Source organism: Colius striatus, chromosome 11 (genome assembly GCF_028858725.1).
Source record: "Colius striatus isolate bColStr4 chromosome 11, bColStr4.1.hap1, whole genome shotgun sequence".
NCBI lineage: Eukaryota > Metazoa > Chordata > Aves > Coliiformes > Coliidae > Colius > Colius striatus.
In genome coordinates this window covers 6141632-6166269 of record NC_084769.1, presented here as the reverse complement: position 1 = coordinate 6166269, position 24638 = coordinate 6141632, and the positions used below count along the sequence as shown (strand labels likewise).

General features: G+C 36.6%; 1 protein-coding gene across 1 annotated transcript in view; it reads right to left on the bottom strand.

Annotated features, from left to right (window-relative positions):
* Positions 1 to 634: 634 nt before the first annotated feature.
* Positions 635 to 24638, bottom strand: part of LRP1B (LDL receptor related protein 1B) — a 556160-nt gene continuing 532156 nt past the window's right edge. Inside the window, exons 86-93 of the mRNA XM_062005148.1 lie at positions 21796 to 21970; positions 21058 to 21162; positions 19040 to 19153; positions 8910 to 8986; positions 6752 to 6842; positions 4428 to 4572; positions 3351 to 3449; positions 635 to 775 (exon numbers count right to left, since the gene is read on the bottom strand). Of these exons, the coding sequence (XP_061861132.1) occupies positions 635 to 775; positions 3351 to 3449; positions 4428 to 4572; positions 6752 to 6842; positions 8910 to 8986; positions 19040 to 19153; positions 21058 to 21162; positions 21796 to 21970 (947 nt within the window). The remainder of the gene's footprint in view (positions 776 to 3350; positions 3450 to 4427; positions 4573 to 6751; positions 6843 to 8909; positions 8987 to 19039; positions 19154 to 21057; positions 21163 to 21795; positions 21971 to 24638) is intronic.

The following is a 24638-nucleotide window of genomic DNA, read 5'->3' as shown; positions in this document are numbered from 1 at the left end:
TATATCATGTACAGTCACTGAATTTCTGAAACATAATCATTGTGTTCATGCAGATCATTAGATGTTCCATTTCTATAGTCTTGTTTACTTCTTGGCAACCTAAAGCTAATTCAAAAGCAAGTTATGTTTGTTTGTGAAACGTTATCTAGCTTTACCAGGATCTGAAGAGAAATTCTAATGGGCACAAAGAAGAGAGGAGACCATTCAATCATTCTTTCACCATTTAAAATAAACAGAATTACACACTGTACTACAGCTTCCAGACTACATAATGAAAAAGTGCAGATACCATCTTCATTGATTAAGTAGAACCAAAAAAGTTCATAGAAAATAGATTGCTCATTTTCACGCTACAAACGAATATGTTGTCTGCAATTTTAACAAATTTAAAGGTGTGTTATTTCAGCAGCATTGTTGTAAATTGTACCGTAGTGCAGTTTCTTTTTTTTTTCATAAAAATACCTTACAAATGGTCAGTCAAAAGTCATCAGCAAAAGAAAAACCCAGAAAACAATCAACCAAACAGAAAACAAGAGGTAATGCTGATGCCAAAACAATTATAATACTGTTGGTACATAGAAAAGTAATCCTTATATTTTATACATTTATACAGAGTATAAAAGGTAACAGCAGACTATGCCACAGTCTCCCTTATCCCAATATCTATTTTCTTTGGAAGGAGTTCTCTTCTTTCATCAACACTTGCTAAGGAATTTCGACAGTTTTGTCCATCCATGTATAACTTTGCATATACTGGATTGGCGTAATTTGTTGGCTGCAGAGAAATTAAGCACACGTTAGGCCAGCTGCAGTAAACCAAAAGAAGCATTTATGAGATGGAAATGGTTTTGTTAAAGCAAGAACAAGTAGACATAAAATATAACTGGACATATTTAATAGATACCTGGACTTCTGCAAACCTGATAATGAGTTAATCATTTAGTCAAATTCATGATGAGACATGCTATTAAAATAACCAATGACATGACATGCAGCACGTGGTGATATTAAACCCAGAGAAACGATGACAAAAAATAAAACAAAAACCTTGAACAATGTCTCTGAAGTTGACTTGTCCACCTTATTACACTGGAAGGTTTCAGAATAGATATGAAGAAGTTTATAGAGAAGGTGCACTGTGAGACCGTGTGACAAGTTTAACAGGAGAAAACTGCAACCAACAGTTTCCATGTATTACCTGTTCTAAGACATCAGCATCCCATCAATAGCTGACCATGTTTTCGAATTCTGTGGCCCAAATATACAACATGATTTGACCAAAAATTCAATACTTTTGTAATGTAAATTAAACTTCAATAATAAACCAGCATAACTGTTAATATATCAGAGTAGTTACAGATTGAGAAGTATTTTCTCAACGACTTTGGTAGTTTGGACTGTACTTCAAAACTATTGAAATGAGTGGTACTTCAGTATAGGACAAGTCCAGTTTTAGTTCTGAAAATCACTTCAGTATTTGAGAAATGTCCCTTTGCCTGACAGCACAGAAGGATATCTAATATGGAAGAAAACTTACTCTCCTATCACTGATGCTAAGGAGAAAGCACTATCCAGAGTTCATCGTGTAAAAATGTCCTTCACACTTACAGCTTTTATTGTCTCCTAGTAAAACTTTTCCTATCCAACTACATGTTCAGTTTTTTTTACTTACAATAACTGGTAAGGCAACCTTGTGGTCAAATCTTCCTCTCTTATAACTAACGAAACAGCACAGCTTTGCTTACACAAATACTGAGTGGAACGTTGGCAAAGTAGAAAATAGGCAAATTAAGCTGTTTGGTGTATGGAAGAAACGGCTGCACTTTACCCCAAACAGAAGTAAGTAAGTTTTCTTGACTTGCAAATATCCTGAGTACATGCTGGGTAACCAGGAATGAATCTTAATTCCTCCTTTCCCTGTTGATGCAAAGCTTTTCTAAGCCCGGGATCCAGATACTCCTCAGGCTGGCTATCTATTGTAGCTACTCAGTTAAAAGCTGCCTATTCCGTCTATACAGATGGCAAAGTGATTGCCTGGTTGTTTCACACTCTCCTGGAATGGGGGCAGAAAAAGGTGAGTCACATTTATTTTAAAAAAGAAAGAAGCTGCCACCCTTCCATATTAATGGAACATAAATATGCAATCAACTGGTGTAGTAATTTATGAGAGCAAGCTCTCAGTTATACCCATCTGCCCCCACTGAATTAGAGATCTTTACATTGCTGTAACGATTATAATCACAAATTTAGGAAAACAGAGATTTATTTTTCTTTCAATTGTCAGGACTTCTTATTTTATGGACAATAATTATTGAGTATGGTAACTACAACAGAAGAGAGACACTTGGCATCTATATAGTACCTGAGGGAGTTATTAAACGATATGTAGTACTAGTCTCCATCTCACAATACTTCTTTGAGTGGCTACTGATAGCATAATGCAGTACAGTGAGGCACAGAAAATAACTGGAGTGACTTGAACAACTGAAAGAGTTACTGTTAGAGATGGGCATATATTCCAGCTTTCATCATCCATGGTTTTGTGTTCCCTCGTAAATACCACACCCTAAACAAACTGTTAACACCTCTAAATACAACATACTACAATCATGCAAGAACGCAAATGGCACGAAGGATGAATATATATAGAGGCACATGAAAATGAATGTCGTATTGATGTCCCTTTTAAAATGTTTTGTATTTCGATGTCTGTTAATGTGCTAAATTGTAGTCAAAATCTGATGTTTCAGAAGGAACTACTTTATGATAGAAATTGGTGGGTTGGACTAGATGATCTCTAAAGGTCCCTTCCAACCCCTACCATTCTATGATTCAATGATTGATTGAAAGCTGAACAGTCAAAAATTGCACAGTAAATATTGAAGGAAACTCTTCAGTTTAGTGTTCATCAATTTCCTCTAAAATACAAGGACTTGTTTCCATTTATTTGAGAACTTCCTTCAGTTTGATAAACTTCAATAAATGCCTGTAATTACATATAAATATATATGCAAACACATCATGATATGTGGCTGTGAATGCTATGCTAAGCTTAAATACTGCTATGAAAAAGCATCTCATTGCTTGCTGGTTTTGCATTCCTTTGCAAAGACAATTTGCAGGTTTAGATCATGTTACAGTCATTGGATACCAATGAGATTTTGTAGGCAGAAAGGAACCCTTAATTTCAAATAGAGAACGTGTTATTTACTGTCATTCTTCTTTCCATTAAAAGAAGAAAAACAAAATTAAAAGCAAACAGCAAATGCCTCTATTCAAAAATGATGGACAAACTTTCTTTAGAAAGGGGTTGTGGTGGAATGAGATGGATTTGAATCATCATTTCTCACCCCTGTCGATAGTGGTCCTTTCAAGTCAGAGTTTAGGTAGATTGGTGGAGCTGTGTGGGGAAGCTTGAATGCAGTGGGCCCTCCCCCTATGTATCTGGCCTGTATAAACAGAAAATTTTAGTTTCTGTGCTAATAGAGCATTTTCCACGCACTTTTATCAACACTGTTAAACAAACAGTGCACCAATTAAAAACACTATATTAAAACGATCTACACTTTAAAGGAAATACTTACAGGTATTCTTGAGCATGACAAATCCTTGCATTCAACAAGAGAATATATTTCAGCATTTAAAAATATTTTCCCATTATGGACTAGAGCCAGACTTCACAACAAGCATTGCCTGTGTTACTCTTCCTCCAGCGAGCAAGTCCATTTTCAGCTTACCTCTTGCATTCAGCACGCCGGCTGTGTGATTCAGCGATGACATTCCTAGAGCTCCCAGTAATCCGGTTATTGCTTTGTCAGAAATGCCACAGAATTATGGCTGCCCTTTGGTGTATGTCTGATTACGGAGCTCTAGGAAAGATATCGCAGCATTACCCTGTTCATCCCATGTCACATCACTCGGGGAGTTCAATCACTAAAGAGTGGTGCTGCAGAAGTGACAGCATCTTTTACAAGAAAATGATAATACTTACTAGCTTTGTGTAAACATTCAATCTATCTATCCAGCCAGGACTCTGAATTCTTTATGCCTTTGCAAGTTTTCATACATGAAAGGTTAGTTTCATATGGATGCATACACTCTTTCATGCTTCAAATGCTAGACTGTACAATAACACGTTGCCAGAGTTTGTGACTAAACTAAAGAAATAGGTTGTTATTTGGACACTTAAGGCAGATGTGTCCATGGCAAAAAACTCATTTTGTAGTTCAGTTCTAACTCTGTTTTGCTAAAATGCAGGCACTAGGCAAAAACATCCATCAGCAAGTGTCAGACTGCAAAACAGTTGTTAGTATGTACATGAAAGTCATTCTAACGAAATCCAACTTGCCTGTGTTATGCTTCTGTTAATTACCTTTAAAGTCAAAACCTTTGTGAGAAATAACATAAATAGAAATAAACATATTTACCTTTTCTGCATTTATAGTAAAATCTGAGGCTAAAAGACCACCTTCACTGTGATCATGGCCCACTTCATACATGTTGTATGACGGATTGCCAATCTCTACGTTGATTCCTCCATTTATAATGGGTTGTCTTCTGATAGTTTTTGTCCTACGATGCATAAACATAGAGAAAAAAGAAGCTAGTGACTTTTCAAGGAATTTATTGGATGTGTCAACCCAAAATTGTACATTTTTTAGTTTATGTCTCTTTAATCATTAAGACCATCAGGATGAAAAAGTGTTTCCTACAGACACAATCGAAAAACCCTGCCATTTCTCAAACAAAGTAGCAATCTGAGTCTAAGCATCACATAAGCTGCAAGTAGCTTTTATTGTTTTTCTCCCATTTGTCAGAATTAATACAAAGTGCTCACTTGTTGTCTATAACCCCGACTTCTTCCTACTATATCCAGATTTCCCTCATTTCCCAAGGAAAGCTTTGCACATTTACTGCAGATTCCCTGCAGTAATGGAGCGAACATGAGTCACGTTCCCTTGCTCATTCATTTCACTTCCATTGGAAATCAGTTGCCCAAAGTCAGTTGTAAACTGGGGACAAGCAAATGGTTTCATTACAATGCATTAAAAATGTATGAACCTCTCATAGTTCCAGTTTGCATTGCCTGCCAGTGGTTATTTGAAAGCTGAAGTTCAACTTGAATTTTTTCTAACTTTAATAAAAGAGAGTCTTATTTTTAACCTTGAATTAGATACCAGTAAAGATAAGTGATTGAGCTGAATTGTTTTAGTAGCTGCATTCATTTCTTTTAGCTAAGGAAGTGATTTCAGTCTCTGCAATTGAAATAAACTCAAGAGGATTATGTTTCCCCCAATGCAGTTAGTTCTCTAGAATGCCAAGGGAACAATGGGGAGGTCACAGTCAGGATGATAATAGTAGAGTCCTCTTGTTTGGTTGAGAAAGATACAGTCAATGTCTCAAATTCAATACACTAAAGGATCTGTATTTTTCAGAAATGACACAGAAAAAAAATAATTCCTAAAATAAGCACTTATCTGTAGCACACAAGTGTTGAACACCTATGCCTAGTTTAATACTTGACAGTCATCTCTGAAGAGATAAAAACCACCTAAAACACGATTTCAAATATAATTTTAAGGAAAAAAACCCCTATTTCTCTATTTCTCCACTGAAGCTATGTATGATGCTAGATGATAGTCACTTGGGAGATTCTTTTAGTTTGGAGGACTGAAATAGCCTCATAAATGGTCACATTTGCAGAAACAGTAGGTTCATCATAGATGGACTTCATGAAAGAAGATATACTCTTGGTTTCAGAGATGGGTTAACAAGCCACAGGAAAAAGGATGGCAGCTGCTCAAGATCAACCTGCAGGTCAACCACAGGCCTGAAGTAAATGGTTTGCTGATTCCCACTCCAGGTCTTCCCTAGTTGGCCATGTCTCTATTACCAGGAATCTTTCCTTGTTAAATCTGCATCACCACTAACATCACTTTCTCATTTCTCTGAACATGAGACAGCCAGTAGCCCTCTCCATTGTCTGCACACAGTTGAAAACCTCTTGCTTCTCCTTCTGCCCTACTGGGCCTTTGAAGAAATGGCCCAAGTCAAAATGTGTACTACACTCCCCAAGATCATTACTGGCTCTAAGGCAGCTAAATTTAAGAGAAAAAAAGATTCACTTTTCAGTGCTGGAATTTGGTTTCCTATACAAGATACAAAAGAAATACTGTAATGATGACAAGGCTTACAACTCTAGAGTACATACTTTGAACATTGCTTACATCTTCACTATAATCTATACAAAACTGAAAAGAACTAATCAAAGTAAATAAATTTAAGTGTAACTAAAAAATTGAAGTGTAATTAGAAACTGAAAATTCTGCACTGGAAGTTCTGTATTATGGAATACGTGGTTCCTATCAAATACATTAATTCTTTTCACTAAGTTCACTAACTCTCTGATAAACTTATTAACACTTTTATAGCATTGGCAGGATTGAGCACACTGGATAGAAAGAGATCTACATTTTCTTATCTGATGTATGTGGAATCTAAGTATAAATAACAATGACAATAAATAAATAACACGTGATTTTTCCATCAAGAACCAAAAGGTAACTAATCTACTGCACCCAGAAACGAGTTTTGGTTGGTTTGTTGTGGGCTGTTTTGTTTTTTGGGTTGGGGTTTTTTTGTCTTTTAAATATTTCCTTAACATCTATAGATCATTATTTATATATCAAAAGGATGGGCCTACTTTAAAGATTCACTTTTTTGCTTCACACATCAACATAAAATTACCTACCTTCGTTTCCTTTTGCAAAGAAATAGCCCGATTACCAGAGTAGTGATCAAAGTCACGAGTAAAACAAGAGGAACAATGATTGCAATGCTTCCTGAAACAGAAAGAGAAGTATCATTGACTGCTCACAGCTACACCTTATGATGTCTTCACAGATGTAAATAGTTAAACTCATTTAAAAAGAATAATTTCCCTCAGCAACAAATGCAGTTTCATGTGATGAGCTTCATTGATTAGAGATTTTAATGTGGATTAAAAAAAAAAATCATTACACAGGAGTATTTCTATCAACAATTCAGGATCTTCCTCTTTCTGGATACCAGTATACTTTGGACTAATTACCTGCCCTCATCCCCAGCAATAGCTTTTAAAGGTGTGTAGAATTACTGACCAATTTGGATTGGAGTGGCATGGTCATTGGCTTTAACTGTCACCATCTTCCATACTTTAAGCCAAGGAACTATTACTTTTACATATTCAGTAGGTTTGGCACTGATTGAAGAACTCCATTATTAACATTTATATGTATTTATTACTTTTATTTGTGGGAAAATGAAAAGTAGTGAGCAATGTTTATTTCTGGATGGTTGGTGCATTCCTGCATTTTACTGGAGAGCCAATAGTTTTGTTATGTTGATATAGGCAATCAAGAAAACTACAATAATGCTTAATGTAGCAGAAAACCAGAGCACGGATCAGACAGCAATGTTAAAGGAAAGGAGGGAACAGGGAAGAAGAAAATGGGCTTAACATTATCTTGGGAGATAACTTCAATGAAATGAGACTACCTGCAAAAATAAGGTGAGCAATTGTATCCCTCTAAGAACTTCTCAGCTTTAATTTAAGTGCTTGGCAATAAAGAAACACATGCAACAAATAATTTTGTGTTATAAAGAACTGGCTCTTACAAACTGCAGTATGAAGCCAAGGTGGAATGACATGTGTTTCTTTTAATACCACAATCCTTAACTGGTGGACAATAAAAATATTGCTGGTTGCTTCATTGGTTACATTTATTGATTTGTTAAAATAAAACAAGCTGTTGGCAGTCTCTGCTCTACATTAAACACAGTCTAAATAAAGAATCTGAAGAAGGTGGCTTGAATTCTGCCTGAAGGCTTACTGAAAGCCAACTCAGGTTGTCAGAGGCCTGAAATGAAGTACTACCGAATAAAATCTTGAGGCATCCTGAGTTGACTTCAGCTTGTGAGGAATCAGCATGTAAAAAACATTACAACGATGCTATTTTAAGGTAACACTTCATAAATAACTGAAGTCCTACTTAGGAGGAAAAAAAAGCAGACAAATTCAACTTCTCCTTGTCAGGTAAATATTTCTTAAACCCCCAGTTGAAAGCACCCCACCATGGTGCAGTCTGGGGTCCAGGAGCTGGCACAAGACAAACACCCGTTCCCCAAACAGTGGCAGATATTCCCTCCACATGAAATACTGACCCAAGTTCTGTCTGCTTTTATGCTCGTTTCCAGGTTATCAGTGTTATTTCACTTCTTTAGATGGCTAGAAAGATTTCATCTAAGCATCAAGCTGACCTGAATAGTGGGTGATTCATTTTCCTGCTCCAGTTGGGTTAAATGTGACCAAGAAGCATACAGCAGGGTACCATCATCATACTCAATGCACCGCAGGGAACCTTGTCCACTTTAAACTTCCAATAATGGAGCAATACCATCCTTTGATGCTTACAGACATGTTTAAAATAATGACAGGAGCTATTCTTACTTTCAGGATGATTTTCACAGTAGGTAAAATTCAAAACTCTACAGACAGCCAATGCAAAAGTTATGAACTACTTACAACTCTATTTTTGATGCTTTCAGTAGGGCTTAAATGGCCATAGGTCTCATACTAGTTCTCTGCACAGCAGTGGTATCACCAAGGACTTGCCACTTGCTACACTTTCTTTAAGAAAGGTGCAGGCTAGACCTTGAAGTAGTGAGCATACAGCATATGCCTTGCATCCAAACCACCTCATGAATTGCTGAATGTCAGTCAAAAAGTTGAGAGAGATCTACATTTGGTTGTGGGGTTTTTTTGACTAGTACATTTCATGACACAAACTCGTTTTCTAAAACACCACTGGGTTGAAATTTCTAAACTGAGCCAAATTTGACAAGTGATAGCAGTTATTTGAAGTACTTACTTGTACTGATATTGTCAGACTTGCTGCTTTTGGGAGCTGGCCGCTCACACTGTGTGCCTGACCAGTTGGCTGAACATCTAAAAGGATCCAATTAAGATGGTAAAGTTAATAGATGTCAGCTATTAACATACTAACCTATTAAAAAGACCACCAGCATCTTCTCAAGAGCTACACAAATGACAACAGTGATTCTATGATATAAACAATAAGCTTCATAACAGGAGCCAGCAGCACCCTGCTGTGGCACTGACAGCATTCTGAGTACATTTTAACTTTACAGCTACAACTTTGTGCCGTCAATACCTGTTACTATCGCTGCAATCTTCACTCCAGAGCTCTCTAAAATGCTTGAATAACAGAACAACAAGCACAATCAACAGTATATTAACATGATATTAAACCAACTACCACCTACAATGCAATAATGAAGGAACACATGAGCTGGATCCACACTTAGCCAACTTAGTCCGGCAAGGCTTATGTGCTAAGGCACATTATTTCTACCATATCATATTGTTTTAAGGTCAACTTTGACCTAGAAGCTCTAACAGGCATGTTAGTTTCTAGACAGAAACTGCTACACACATTCAGTAGCCTGCAGTGTCCATATCAATTGGTTCCTTTCACAGTTCTCCTGTCCCCCATTGCTCTGGATAATATAAAGTTTACTGTAGAATAGTTCTTACAGACCTGGTTGTACATTTAAAACCCTGTCTTTGTCTAATATTCTTGAATTAACTGAAGTTCTCTTGTTCTTTGTTTTCAGATTTAAACATTTTCTTGAAAATTCTACAATTTATTGGCTTTAACTTTTAAATTTTTGAACTATATATCTAGGTAACAATTTACAGAAGTGTATATGTGTGTGAAATTAGGTGTGAAAGCTAAAGCATAAAGAGCTGTCCTGAAGCAACAGCAATAGCTACTGGCTTCAGAGTGCCCCGAATACCCTTTATGTTCAGAATATACACTTCATGAGCCAGGTGTCTGTATGAGAACACAGTTACTCTGCTTTAATTACCCTGTGTGAATATCAGTGTGGAAATACTTCTTCAGCTGGGATTCAGAACACTCTCCATGCGTAGAAGGAAACTCCAGGAGCTGCGTGTGTGCAGACTCAGCAAAGCCATCAAAAATACTTGAATGAAATTCAATTGCTTATTCATCCTGCTGTAAATACGATTAAGTTTACCACAGAACCTCAAACTCTCCTTGTGGAAACAGCAGGATGCAGTCACTTTTCATCTGCCTCTGGTGCATATTGTGCAATGAATCATGTTTCTTCCAAGTATTTTTGAATTATTTATGAATTTCAACATGGGTTATGTTTAGGAAAATGCAACAGACCCTGCATGCAATTCTAAGAACAACTGTTGTCTGACACCTTGCTAAGGATGTAACAAACTGCAGATTTTAGAGGTGGACATGCTAACCACTGACTTTGTTCTACAATATAAAAAGGTTTGGAAAGGTACAAAACCTTCCAGAGAAAAATTGTGGCATTCTTACAGGAGAGCAGTAGCCTGCTTTGTTGGTGATGTTTTTAAGTCTCTCTTCTTTGCAGATCACTGCAGAAGAATGGCTTGTTTCTCTCTTTGCTCCTAAGCCTATTCCAGCACACTCTTTCTGACAGATCTCTTTACTGAGTTTCATTATTAAGATTGAATTTTTGGGGGGAGAATTTAAAATTTGGTATGATATGTTTAAAAGGTGCTTAACTCAGACTGGACAGAGGTCAGACACAGATGGATTTTAAAAACATTGATAGCTGATTTAAATCTCTCCACACAACAGATGAATTGCACATACATTGCGTTATAATTTAGAACTTCTTCATGTCTATTGAAATTTTAACTTAAACAAAGATGAAAAATACACATTCAAGTTTCCTCACTGCAAAGGAACCTCCCAATTAACAATTAATTACTCACATGGTTCACAATGATACGTTCTAAAACCGAACCCCAGTGACATTTGCACTCCTGCTTGCCACCACTTTGGCACATTCTAAGTCACATGGAACATACAATTTTAATCTTTTAATAGATGCATCTGTTTCAAGGATTTTTTTTTACAGGTCTCTTTTTAGCAATTACATCAAATGGAAATGATTACACTGACAGCCTAGCTCAGACACTTTTCAAAGAACTTGTTATTTCTAAAAGATCCCTATTCAACACATGGCTGCAAAATAAGGATCTCCATTCTTGTAGAGAAACACCATAAATCTTTATACTTAAGAGTATTCTACTGGGATTCAGACTTATGACAACCATGAAATAAAGTCGTTATATATTTCTTACTGGAAGTTTTGGATCATTGCTGTTGGGGATTCAGCTCATGTGATTAAAGCTTGTTATATGAACTATTTGTCAGTTAATGCTACACTATTGAAAGGGAAAGATTTCTTTGAGAGTTACACATATCCTAAATCCTTACGTTGAATGTTTCAAACACTTCTGCCATATAAAAGAATGATTACTATAAACCTGTTTTAAACCAGGTTAAAAAATGTAAGATACTGAGGCTAGCAAAAGCAGCACTATGAAGCATGCATGTATAAGCTTATGAGGAATAAGCTACAATTATGCTCTTCATAATCTTACAGTAGATATGACACCACAACAGCTGGTGAAGAAAGAAAACCAATAGCTATAGATGCAGTAAACAGAGGAACAAATTGAGGTAAGAATATTAGCAGTTCTTTACCTATCTTAGCATTTCAGTTGTACAAGTCAGTGATGTTGAAATACTTCCAAGATATTTGGTAAAAGACTCATAAAAACCAGATATCTAGTTGCCACTTCAATTTCATTTGTTTTCCCAAATGCTTGCTGTGTCCAGTAAACTTCAATGGGACTGTAGCTGACAGAATGGCAGTTCTTTCTCTATACTCAGAGGTGAAATGATTGCCCTTTTATGGTCCAGTAAGCTAGTAAAGACTTGTCTTGGGCAGGCAAAATAGGAAAAGAAATAAAGCCTGGGGAAAGGTACATTGTCAACAAGGGAATTTGACACAGCAAATTAGCCACGAGCAGGCATGTGAATAATGATTGGATTGGGACACCACAACTGTTCACATGCAAACATTAGAAATTAGCAGGTCTTAACGAGTTTCAATTGTCTCCAGATACCACAGAGGGAAATTATTCTTAATAATAACATTTTTCTGATATTAAGACGTTTAGACTGCTCAGTACCTACATGGGAACAGACTTCTGGGTCAGTTTGAGGAGCAGTATTTTGTTCCTTTCAAAAAAAAGTAAGGTACCATGAGCTTCTGTTCTGCAGCATTGTCAATAGCTGTATGGTCAGAGATAGGACATTTGCAGCATAGGCAAACAAAAAGGCATAAATGAAGCAGAACTACATAAAGCCATTGGTCTTATTGAAGATATTCAAGGAGTGTGAAGAAAGTTCTGTGATAATGTCTAATCTGAGCTACATATAAACAAATACAGATGGAAACAGATGGGGAGGTTGACAGTGAAGGACAGGTTGGACTCAGCTGAGTGGTGCAAGGCACTACAGTGAACATCTGAAGGTGCAAACCTCCAGTTCCCAATAGATTTGGTGAAGAGATCAAGAGCAACAATATGATAGAGAATGTCAATATAAAAACTGAAATCAAATGTAATAAATAAAGGTTGTATATGCTCTTCTGCCAAGGTCATTAATAAAACTATGCCACAGTTCTCTCTGTTGCAACTTAGTTCTATGTACAGAAAGAGCTGTCTGCTCGGAAAACACGTTCTGAGATACAGAATGCCTACATGATAGGATTTATTTATTTAAAGGAAATAGTATTCCAGAGCTGAGATGTTTCAAAAACTTTAAGCTGAAATGATAATGGCTTCCCACTTGTAATGAGGAATATTTTACATTTCAGAGATTGATCACGCTATTGTTACAGAATCTATTCATGAGATAAAACATCTCTCTCCTCTATTTGTGCATAACCCTTGCAGGTCAGTGCACCAAAACACTCAAACTCAATTATACAGGCACTTGACCAGAAGGAACTGTTTGATTATGAAATGTCTAAACAAACAGAAAAAACTACCAAAAAGGCTAATTTGGTGACAGTGTACATCTTTTGTTGTTTTTGTTCCTCCTCTTTATTTTTGTGCCAGAGGCACTATCATAAAAGTATAATATAGCAGGCATAATATGCAGTTAAAAGTGCTTCTGTAGACAACTGCTTTCCAACTCAATATAACAGCATGTATCAAAAAAAATGACAGAAAACAGCACTGAAAGATTAGTCTAGAAGCACAACAGAACCTGTGAAACTATCATTACAAAATAGAAGTGGAAGGGGAATTGAAAATGTTTCTTTCCTCTAAACAGTGCCTCTTCATTATACAAAGTAATCTTCAAAGTATTCCTCTTAGAGTTTCTTTTTAGTCATGGCACAGAGAGTAATATACAGCAAAACAGACTAATGAAAGTATCCCACCTCACTCTTTTAAGAACACTTACATTAAAATTTCACTAGAACATGTCCTACCATTAATATTGACTATTTGTAAGACAAGAGAGTTACTGTATTATGTTTATTTACTATTTGTATTAAATCACCCTGAAAGACTGAATCCCCTTTTTCCCCTCAAACTCTGTACAATGACATAGGATAACAAAACCCTTGCACTTCACCACATCACTAAACTTTTTGGTATAACAGACTTAGCAATGCTAAAAGAACTTTAATATAGATGGAAGACGGAAAAAACCAGCCCAACTTTGATCAATAGCACATCTTGTACCTTCTCCTATATTGTACAGTTTAATTCTTTTCAAATAGTAACTTTTCTATAAATAGTTTATATATGAACAGACCACATCTTGGTATTTTCCTTTAATGAGTATCACTTGGTATCTTCATTAGGACAACGAAGTGAGGGAATTTAATGCAGAAGCTTCAGGATAGAAACTTTACATTACTTGAAAATGAAATACAAATTACTTTACAATGTAATAAATTAAGAATAGGAAAACTGCATAATCCAAGAGCAGCCAATGCAACAGAAGATTACTATTGAGGAACCCCAAGAATCTCTAGTTTTGCAGCAACATACATGAAAAAATGGAACATTGACTTTAAACATGAATTTCAATTTGTGCATAATATTGTTATATGCAGGTCATCATTCACAGGTGCTGCATGGTATTCACTGCAAGGGAACAAGCCTTCAGATGCAACCCAGCCTCTAGCATCTCAAGGTAAGAAAAAGCCATAATTGAGGATCATTAAACACCATGCTATTAGCAATATGTGTACAGTACATATGCTATACAAGTATTAACATAGAGGAAATATATAAAGATCAAGCATGTCGAGATGACTACTGCTGTAGCTGAAATTACACTGAGCAACAAAGCAAAAGGAAGAGACTGAAATGGTTAAAAAAAAAAGGGGGGGATGAGAAATGACTGGCTTAATAGGTATATGACAAACTAGGTTTCTCTCTCCTCAGACAGGCAGAGTAAGCAGTGATGTACAGCCCGCAGCTACTGTGCAAGTTTTATCCCAACAATTTTAAACTCATGGACAAAGAATATCTGCATTACAGCCTAGCCAGTAAATGTTCACTGAAAAATACCCATCCTCTCTTTCCCAAGGTGTTCTCATGTCTTCCTTTGACAACCACTCTTCAAACATTCAATTCTTGAACTAATACCAGTTTGCGACACAAACTGAATGAAAGATCTTCCATAATGTGAAGTTACAACCTGCCGATTATGTTCCAATTCAAGACATTTACAACAAAGGTATTTTTAGTTTGAAAAAGAAAGCTCTCAAAGAACTGGCATTACACTGTGAAATTCCTGTTGTAATTGTAATCGGGGCGCTCATTAAATATACCCCAGGAAATCATATGGAAAACGTTTATTGCAAAATACTTGATAAAATGTTCAGTTCTGACTTACACTGCCTGGCATGGTTACAATTGCATTCTACTCTTAGGCAGTCTTTTCAATGCCTCCATTGTTCTACACTGCAGTGGCTTTTTCTACTCAAGTCTTCAGAAAGTACCAGTCAGGGCACTGCACTCTACAGTCTCTTTCTTGTCCACAACCAGACTATGGATGTGTCTTAACCTTTCTTTGAACAAAGGTTTGGCACAGTTACATTTACTTAGGAACTTGCATGTACTTACATAAAAACTGTTCACATTTGAAGAGTTTCCAACACGAAAGGAATGTCAGGAGGAAAGTAAAGCATCACAGGAACATGAGTTGGAGGGAAGTTCCTCCATCAACAGGGATGCACTCTTTTCCTTCTGATTTCTGTGACAAACACACGCATGCTGTGCACATGTGTGTATACACACACACTCTCTCCAGCCTCCTTGAAATAAAGCTGGCAAGAACATCTCTCTTGCTTATTCCACTCCTGCAGGAATTGGATTTTATTGGATCCCCATCTCCACTTCTTTGAAGAGATTTCACACTTCTTCTCTCCCAATTTGTTCACTATTGTCTTTAACAAGTTATTCTGCCAAAATTCTCGGTTCAGAAATGAAGCAATTTATTCTTTCTCAACCTTTCACTTTTCAGTTTCTTTTGCTACCAAAGTTCTGCTTTCTTTCAAGCTCCTGTATGGTACGTGCCTTCTAATTGATCTGAAAGGCCGCTAATTTTGCCATCTAATTTACTCTCGAAGTCACACATCTGCTTATTGCAAGCAATTAAACTGTCCAGGATGACATATTCTTCATCATAAAAGAAATCATGTTTGTTCTAATGTAGAAATGCAGCACATACAACCCGAAGCCATCTAAAACAGCCAACACATCTAGCCACAGGTAACTAATTTAATGCTGTACACTGTCCTCTGAATTTCTCTCTGTTTCTGATGGACACTTGATGACACTCGAGAGTCTCTAAACTGTAGATACATAGAATTGCAGAAAATAACCTAAGAAGGAATAAATTACTACCCTCTTAATTAGCCATAATAAAAGTTTAGTTGTTTCACCTTAAAGTCCTTAGCCATGGTCACACAGCATTGCTCAAAAGCTCATTACAATTAAAACACTCCTTAAATTTAGATGGCTTTAGTTAAGGATCAATACGATTTCTCTCTTCTGCTGGTTTTAATTGTAAACTTATAACAGAAACTATCCTTTGTTATATTTCTATCTGTAAGGGCCTGTGATTTGATAATGTGCAGATGCAAACACTACTACTACTACAAACAGACCACATCTACATGCAGATGCAAATTCTAGTAACACAAATAAAAAGATGGATTTATAGCAACCTGTGTTGCTTCTGTACTAAAGAAATGGACACAGCACTGCCTAGATGTAACAACCATCTTATGCACTTGAAAGTTGATTTATTTTTCCAACTGTCTTCATTGGTATAATAACACCATATAATCTCTTCCTAAACCTTGCTTCTCTTGCAGTTAGCTCATTAGCAAGAAGGAAACAGAAAAGCAGATAAAGGTAATTATAAAAACAAAAGACAGATTGATAGAACAGATGGAACTGACAGTTTGTGAAATAAATAAAGTATTTCCTGATTATTTCCCATCTGAATCCCATGTCCTCTTCACTCTGTTTTCAATGGACTTGTGAAGTTAACTGGAGCCGTTCATTTCTCAGATGCTTCTAGTGTTACATACATCACACAGTCTCCAAACCACTACTGAGTGGTACTAAAGAGAACCTTAAAAAACGTAGTATGTGAATGCTAAAAAGGCAGTAACTATATGAAAGGCAATACTTTAAAAGACACTCTCAGTGGTATGTTTTTCAGAAAAGGTCAGTAGCTGTAATTTTAACATTTTGTCTCCCACCATTTGTTACTGAGTAAGGACAATAATGGGAGTGTGAGAAGAACGTTCTTTATATTCCTAAAAGTAATGCTAAGAATTAATAATCTAGATTGAATAGGACCTCCAAAGAGATATCACAGAATATTCTGTGTCTTTTGGACCCTGACAGAGCACTCATAGACACCAGAAACCAACTTCATGAAACCTTCTCTTTATTTCAGTTTACATGCAGACACAGTGAGGTCTTAATTCATTCCTTAAAGGACCTGGTTAGGTGAAAAGCACAACTTCTGTTTCCAGTATGCACCCAATATTCAGTGTATTCATGTTTAACAAAAGCTTGAGTTACAAAGATAAAATAAAGATGTACCCTAACTGCAGAGATTGGTATAAGGAGAGTATGTTCTTACAGGCTTATAGTTTCTCTGTATAATTACAGCTTTAGGATTACTCTTTAGAACAGATGAATCTTACTCTCTGTTGTCTTTACTGAATGATAATAAGGGCTTGATTATGTATAACGTTTTTATTCTCAACTGATCTGCCTGTGAGAGACAGGAATTCTGGCTGAATGACAATAAACCCAGACATTTCCTAGTACTTTAAAAAAAAATCACCTGCCCTTGGAGTGGTTAAGAATTGGTTGAGACACTGGTTAAGAAAAATGTTAGCCCTTAGATAAGTGTCTCTCAGAGACCAGAGACAGATGTCATACAAAGCACGGTCAGATATGAAGATTGAAGGGATTAAACATTTTCTCCAACAACAGAGCAGAACTTAGGGAGAATATCTTTGAGACTCCTGTTCTCTGACACAGTGATTCTTGTGAAGCTAGAGATTACATCATTCCTTCCTGAGGTCTCCCACTCAACAGTATAAGGTTGGTAAAATTATCAGCAAGCTCCAGTTAAGAACTGTCTTGGCATTGGAAAACATCTGGGAACAACTGGAGTTTGAACTGCAGTTGGCAAGGAAAACTGAGCCATATGGAATTACACTTCTCCTCTATCACTGTAACTGTCTTCAACTCCATCAAACAACTTCTATTTGCTTCTCTTCCCTTTCCTCTAAGCCACCTTGATTTGCAAAAAAGAAGTGATTTAGAGGATTATCTTAACAGTTCCTAGACACAGGCAGAGATGCCCATACCACCCCAACAATCACTCTGAAGAGACAATAAGAACACTAGTTGTAACTATGCTTATATTCTGAATGTGACAAAGTGCATCATGCAGTTGTGTATGACACAAGGAGACACAAAGTGTTCCAAGCAGCCATGTCCCACAGCAATGCTGATCAACACACCCACTCCATACTCTTCAAAGTTTAAGAAGTGATAGAAGACTAATCTAGTTTCCAATGGATTTATGATAGCACAAGTCATATTCTAATCTCTTGAGAACACTGACAAAGAAGTTGTGATCATATTTTACAAAAAAATTACCATACCTAGCCACTGTCATTGGAACCCACCAGACAACCACAGAACTCCCCCACAGCATTCTATGTTTTCATAAACCATGCATTTAGAGGAGATAACATTAAAGCTGTCGGGAGTCTCATATTTTATCCCAAGTCTGGGTCTTTGGCTCCTAATTTCAATTCTGACTTTTGCATCACAATTGTTAAGTGAATCTGGGTTCATCTGACTGGTATTTCATATCTCTGTGTATATCTGCCTTACAGCATTTTCAAGGGTTGTTTCTTTCCCTGATGAGGATTAAATTTCTCTCTTTAAGAAACAGATCTAAAATCCTGCAAAGAAATACAGCATACAAATGTATCTATTTTGTACACTTTTTTCATCAGAGGAAAAGTTAAAAGTCATGATATAGCTCTCATAGTTTAACAGTTTCTATTTTACAGCATTATTCATATAAAGTTGAGAATGAGACTTATGAAAATGAGCCTAACTCCTGAAGTGGTACCTAAACAGCTCTTCTGTTCCTTTCCCTGTACTGATAAGAAATAAGAAGTCAGTTTTGGACTACAAAACATGTGCAAGGCCACTGTTTGCTAAACTTTACACTCTGCAGGATTAACTTGGCAAAATATCTCAAAACACAAACAATAAAAGCCAAGTAGCATTTTCAGTAATTTCAATTCACTTCTTAAAAATCCTAGTTTTTTTTCTTCCTCCAATGAAAAAAAATACTTCAAAACTACATTTAAAAATAGTCATCAGTGCAACTACCAAAGGGTAAGTGTGTATTATAGAAATAAGCCCCCAGATTAAGTATATATTGTGAAATGTATGCGAATGTGCATGACTTGAACCAATGAACTGTGGCCTGAAATGATGTCACAGAATGTGCAGCATTAAGTGGAAGGTTAAACCTACTTGCATCTCGGTTCATTAAACGCAGTTAAAGTGCAAATTCCCTCATTCTGACAGTAGTAATCACAAGGGTTCACTTTCTGGTCACAGCGCTGACTTTTAAACCCCACAGAGCATCTGCAGAATTTCAGTAAAATAGACCTATATGAATATTCTACCTTTTGCTGAACAGATTTTAAACGCATTATATATATATAATGATGGCAAGAGACACACACATACACAGGCACACACCCACAGATAAGAAAATGAATACTGTTTCTCATGGAAGGCCCAATCTAACCACATCGAGAAGTTTTAAAGTGTTAACAACTGTTTTCTTATCATCAGTAAGTGTTAGCATAGGCTGCAGCATTTATGTATTGAAAATCCATATGTGAATGTATGAAACTTGTTTTCCTTGAGGCGCTATGGTGCTCCACACGACTTTGAAAAAGAAAAAGCCAGTTTTATAAGGAAAATGAAAGGAAGAATCCCAAGCTTCCAAAATAGTCATTCCAGGTGTTCAGGCAAATGATTCACCAGATTTAATCATCATATTTGGGCCTTACATATTATGGTTGGGATATTCTCCTTTTGCTGAGATATACGAGTCTCTCTAGTTCTCAACTAAAGACATTTAAGGAGACATAACTAACAGGTAAAAAGAGCTGGATCAATATAATAATGAAAAAGACACATAGGCACTTGAAGCATTTTCAGCTGAGTAAGAACTACCATGGCAGAACTGTATTCTACTGTCTCTAGCCACAAAACAAAGCTCAAACACCTATTGGCGAGTTCTTTTCAGCACTACAGCAAACACAGTTTTGCCCCTTTACACATTCAGAAGTGCTTAAGCTCTCACAGGGAGGAACAGTTGGCTTATCTCTTAAACTGGTCAATCTAGGCATTTCTCTGTGTAACTTCCTAGAGAGTCTGAATACAACAGGCACTCTCTTTTAAGATCACTTACCTCATGCACATCAACAAAACGAAGGGATGACTGTATCTGTATTTTCAAAGTTGTTATGCCAAGGCCCTTTGAACAGCAACTTATTTATATCACCCTGGAAATAAGACACTCAAGTCCAATTCTCTCTTCCAGCACCTCATATGCTCTTGGAGGATGCTCTGACCTCCAAGGTTGCTCTGAGAAGTGGAAGACTATTCCACAGTGAAGCTTTCAGCAGTGCAGAAAAGGTTGGATTTTTTTATTAAGCAAAAGTGTAAAACCAAGTATAACTGGGTAGCTCAGTGTAACTGAGAGCAGGGAAGTAATTTCTTGCTACAATGACTACTTCTGTATTTTATATTTAGCATCTGAAAAAGAAGATACACCATAGCTCTCAAGAAAGGACTAGAATGTAGGCTTTTCTATCTCTTAAGGCAGTACTTCACCATCTGGACTAAAAAATCACATTTCCTTTGCTATTTGATGTCTGGGCTTAGTTAACAAAAGCATCCTGAACTATTCTCTGAACCACAGTGCAGGAGGGAGAGAGCAATTTCACCACAGAACAGTCAAGCTACTGTGGGCAGTGTGAAAGTTAGGGCAGAAACGGGAGATAAATGAACATATCCTCAGATCCATAAAGGAAATAAAACACTGACATGATGCTTCCCATTCTTTAGCCATCAGGAAGAGTGTACTGCCCCCACTTCTGACCATCTTTACAGGAGGAAAGACTTGAAATTCACTTTGGAGAAGCAGGGGAGATCAACCATCCTGTACCTCCTGATTCCATTCCAGAACAAATGCCTGAAAGGGCTTTAGGTCTGTCTTGAAATGATTAGAAGTCTCAAAAGATATGTGCATATGCATCCACAATATACATCTTAGTTATATCTTTCAGTACACATATTTTAAAGAGACAGACAAAGCACTGGGTGACAGAAATAGCTAGAAAATACTGTAAGTTACAACTGCAACTACCACATTATACATCCCAGAGAGATAGAAAGACAGATACATGTACAATAATTTGAATATCTGTTGGCATACAGAGATACTAATGACCTACACAATGCAGGATACTCACAGACAGACAGGTATATTTGTCTCTGGGTCCAGTTGACACGTACCACCGTTGTAACAGTAGCCATCACATAACTGACAGGTAGAGGCAATCTTTCCATTAGTGCAACTGTCATAGTTAAGAAAAAAACACAAATATCAATTAGTGTTTTATCAAACCTGTTGAGTTCCTGTATAATTTTCTATGTACTAAAAATGCAGATTTTTATCCTATGTATAAGACCTACTGATTGAGAGAATTCTAGGTTTCTACCTTGAAAATCTAGCACAGGCAATGAGCTCTTTACACAAGCTATCTGCAATCTTTATTTTTATGAGAATAAACTGTTATTAAACAAAACAATCACTCAGCAATACAGCAGCACATCTTACTATATATGCTTTCATGAGTGTACAAAATGTCTCTAGCCCTGTCACAGGTACTGCAGAAAGAAGAAATTTGATTCAAGAGTGTGGTAAAACTCCACCATTAAGTTTACGAAACATTCCAGTTTTCCCCAGTGCAAACCATTTGGTCTTCTGCTACATTATGCTTCCCCCATTGAGAAGTGCCTCTAAAGGTAGTTTAAAAAGGCAGGAGCCAATGGGTTTTGCAGGGGCAGAAGCCACACAAAGGAACTGTAATGATGTGACTAGCTCAGGGGCAAACTACTAGGTAAGAGATTTAAAGGATAATGCAATATTATCGGTATGAAAGATTAATTTTCACCATAACCACACCCCTACATCCCCCTCCACTTACTTGCATACTATGTCATTACTGTCCTTGTTTATTATGCAGTGTCCCCCATGACATCTGACACATCTGTCCACTTCACATTTTGGACCTTCAAATCGTATGGGGCAGACACATTCTACACTTCCATCATCAGAAATAGTACACGATTCAGAATTCACACAGTAATGGTGGCAAATATCTGCAAGCAACGTAAAAGCTAATTACTAAGAGACATTGAGTGTCTTAGGGAAAAATACTACCTTTTCTATGTTTGAAAAGGTTCTATAATAAAAATAAACAGATGAATGAAGCTGGTGGCTCACTGGCAGCTACAACAATCAAGACTAACCCATAAACAGATACATACTGTATTAACGATGTACCCTTAAGAAGTGGATGAGAGGGATAAACTCATAAGAGATTTTTCTCTCCTAAGAGATTTTTTTCCCTTCTAGATGTCTAACCATTTATGGCATCATTCCACATAATATAAAGACTACTGATGAGAAAAGCAGAGCAATGTTAATGCATTTAATGGGACATTGGCTGAATAAAAATCTTTTGATACGTTCACATTAGCATTAACAGCATTCTGCTAAACTGAAATGGAAATAGTACTTGAAATAATTAAGTTTTATTTTCATTTACCCACATATTAAAATTTCATGAACTTCTTAATATATAAAGACATAATCCATAAGTCCTAAAAAAAGCCTATATACATGCCTATCTTTATTGACTGTTCAAGACCCAATTATCTTATTTAACTGCTGAAATGTCAGCAGGACTGAGATTTCCAGTCGTGAATTCTCTTTAGAAGTGCCAGGAACTGTCTCATTATTTTCATTGTCCAAAAAACAAACCAAGTTGCCTAACTGAAGGATTTTCCAGAGCTACAGTATACTGGTACCTTAACATTTACGTTCATTCTTATTTATGTGGTAGTGACCAGTTTTATTTTTGGGTTGGTTTGGTTTTTTTGGGTCATCATTGAAGGTTCTTAATAGGGCGAAATAATTCAAAGTCTCGTTCTCCCTGTTTCTAATCCTTTCAGCAGTTCTATGGAGTTAACAATACATTGCATTGAACTTTCAGTGGTGTTCGTGATGGACAGATGAAGTAGCTGATATATATGATGTATCAATTCTGAACTATGCATCTGTGTTAGCTTAGACTGGTCCATATTAACAAAATATTACCTCACTGTCAAAGCTAAAAAAATCATGTCCTTTAAAGCATGAGGCAGGTTGAGGGTGAGTCAGAAGCAGGTACAAGCAGGGCATGATCAAGTCATTCACTAAAGAATGAAACCTTGGCCAAATGGCAACTTCAGCCTTGAGTCTGGAAACATAAACTCTCAAGCTGCTATTTGACTGGGGGCACTGGGTAAACAAATTGGAAACTCCTAAAATGGAGTTATTTTACTGTGTTCAAGATCAGTGATTTGTGAGGGTATCTCAAAGTGAGAAACACATTTTGCTCCTGCTTCTCTGTGCTCAGTTTTCCCTTCTCTCAGAGTACTGACTGCCCTGCCACTGGTACTCACTATGCTGGAATAGTTTGGTTAAAAGACAAAGCCTGACTTGTTGGAGGAGTTTTTTCTGTTTGACTGTTCATTGTATGTCTCTGCCTATCTATGCAGGTTATAGACTCAAGTGCTTATGGAATTGCTACTGAGCAGAGAGGCTTAAAAGACACTAACTGTAGTAGTTTGTTGTTTGCTGCTCCCCAGTTCAAGGTACAGGATGGTAATCTGTAGCAGAGGGATGGTTTTGGAGCAAAAACAACTGTAGTTTAAAAGCTAAATATTGAGAGATGTTTCATGAAAAACAAAACCACTCTAAGAGTGAAGTGATTCAATTTACATTAGGACAAAAAAAATACCCCAACAACACTTAGGAACGAGTTTGTAGTATTGATTGCAGTCACAAATACCTTGAATCTTCTGTTTTATCTGAACTGTGTATGTGACATTTGGGTGGAAATAATACAAAAACAATACTTTTTCTTTCCTTAAACAAAGGAATTTCAGCTTCAGGGAAAGATCACTATATCCACTTTGAATGATTGCAACTGCATGAAAGCCTTTTCTATTTTTTAGGTTGTTTGGGCCTTAAATGACACAAGAAATTAACTTTCACTAGTCTGCATGTCTTATTTCAGGAATTTAAAATAGGAGAGTAACATTCAGATACATCAAATTCACATGTATATTATAACACACACAAAGTAAGTAGACTTCTATGTAAATTCATTCACTTAGATTTATTTCAGCAGTGCCGGTGCTTTGACACGGAGCACACATTTTTGGTTATTAGCCTTTATGTGAACTAATCACAGGAGAAATTCTGCATTGGGTAATTGGAGATGATAAGTATGAGGAAAATAAGGTCTTTGCAATCTGGCAATACTGCAAGTAAATGTCTTCTCCCTGCCATAAAAAAACCACTATTAATACTTTCAGCTTGGGAGCATGAGTAAAATACCTGCTCACATTCATGTATCATCCTTTGCATATGAACTAGCTTCAATCACATCACAGAGAGACTGAAAAAGATATCTTGGAGGCAGCTATTCTTTGCAATATTGCTACATTAACGTATTCCAGTACACAAAGTGAATGTGATCATTAAAGGAAAAATTGATACACATGTGTGAATAAAGCACAAAATCGTAGATGTGAATTTTTACACAAATGATTAAACCTGTTCAATTCCACAGACCTGTTAATGGTTACAGCAAATAAATACTCTAAGACTGTCTTTTCCCTAAAAGTATTAAGGCTTCAATAATTTTTAAAAAGCTTAACTTTGTTTTGTATGTTATGAGGTGTTCGAGCCTCTATGTTTTGGCACTTTCCCAAAGTG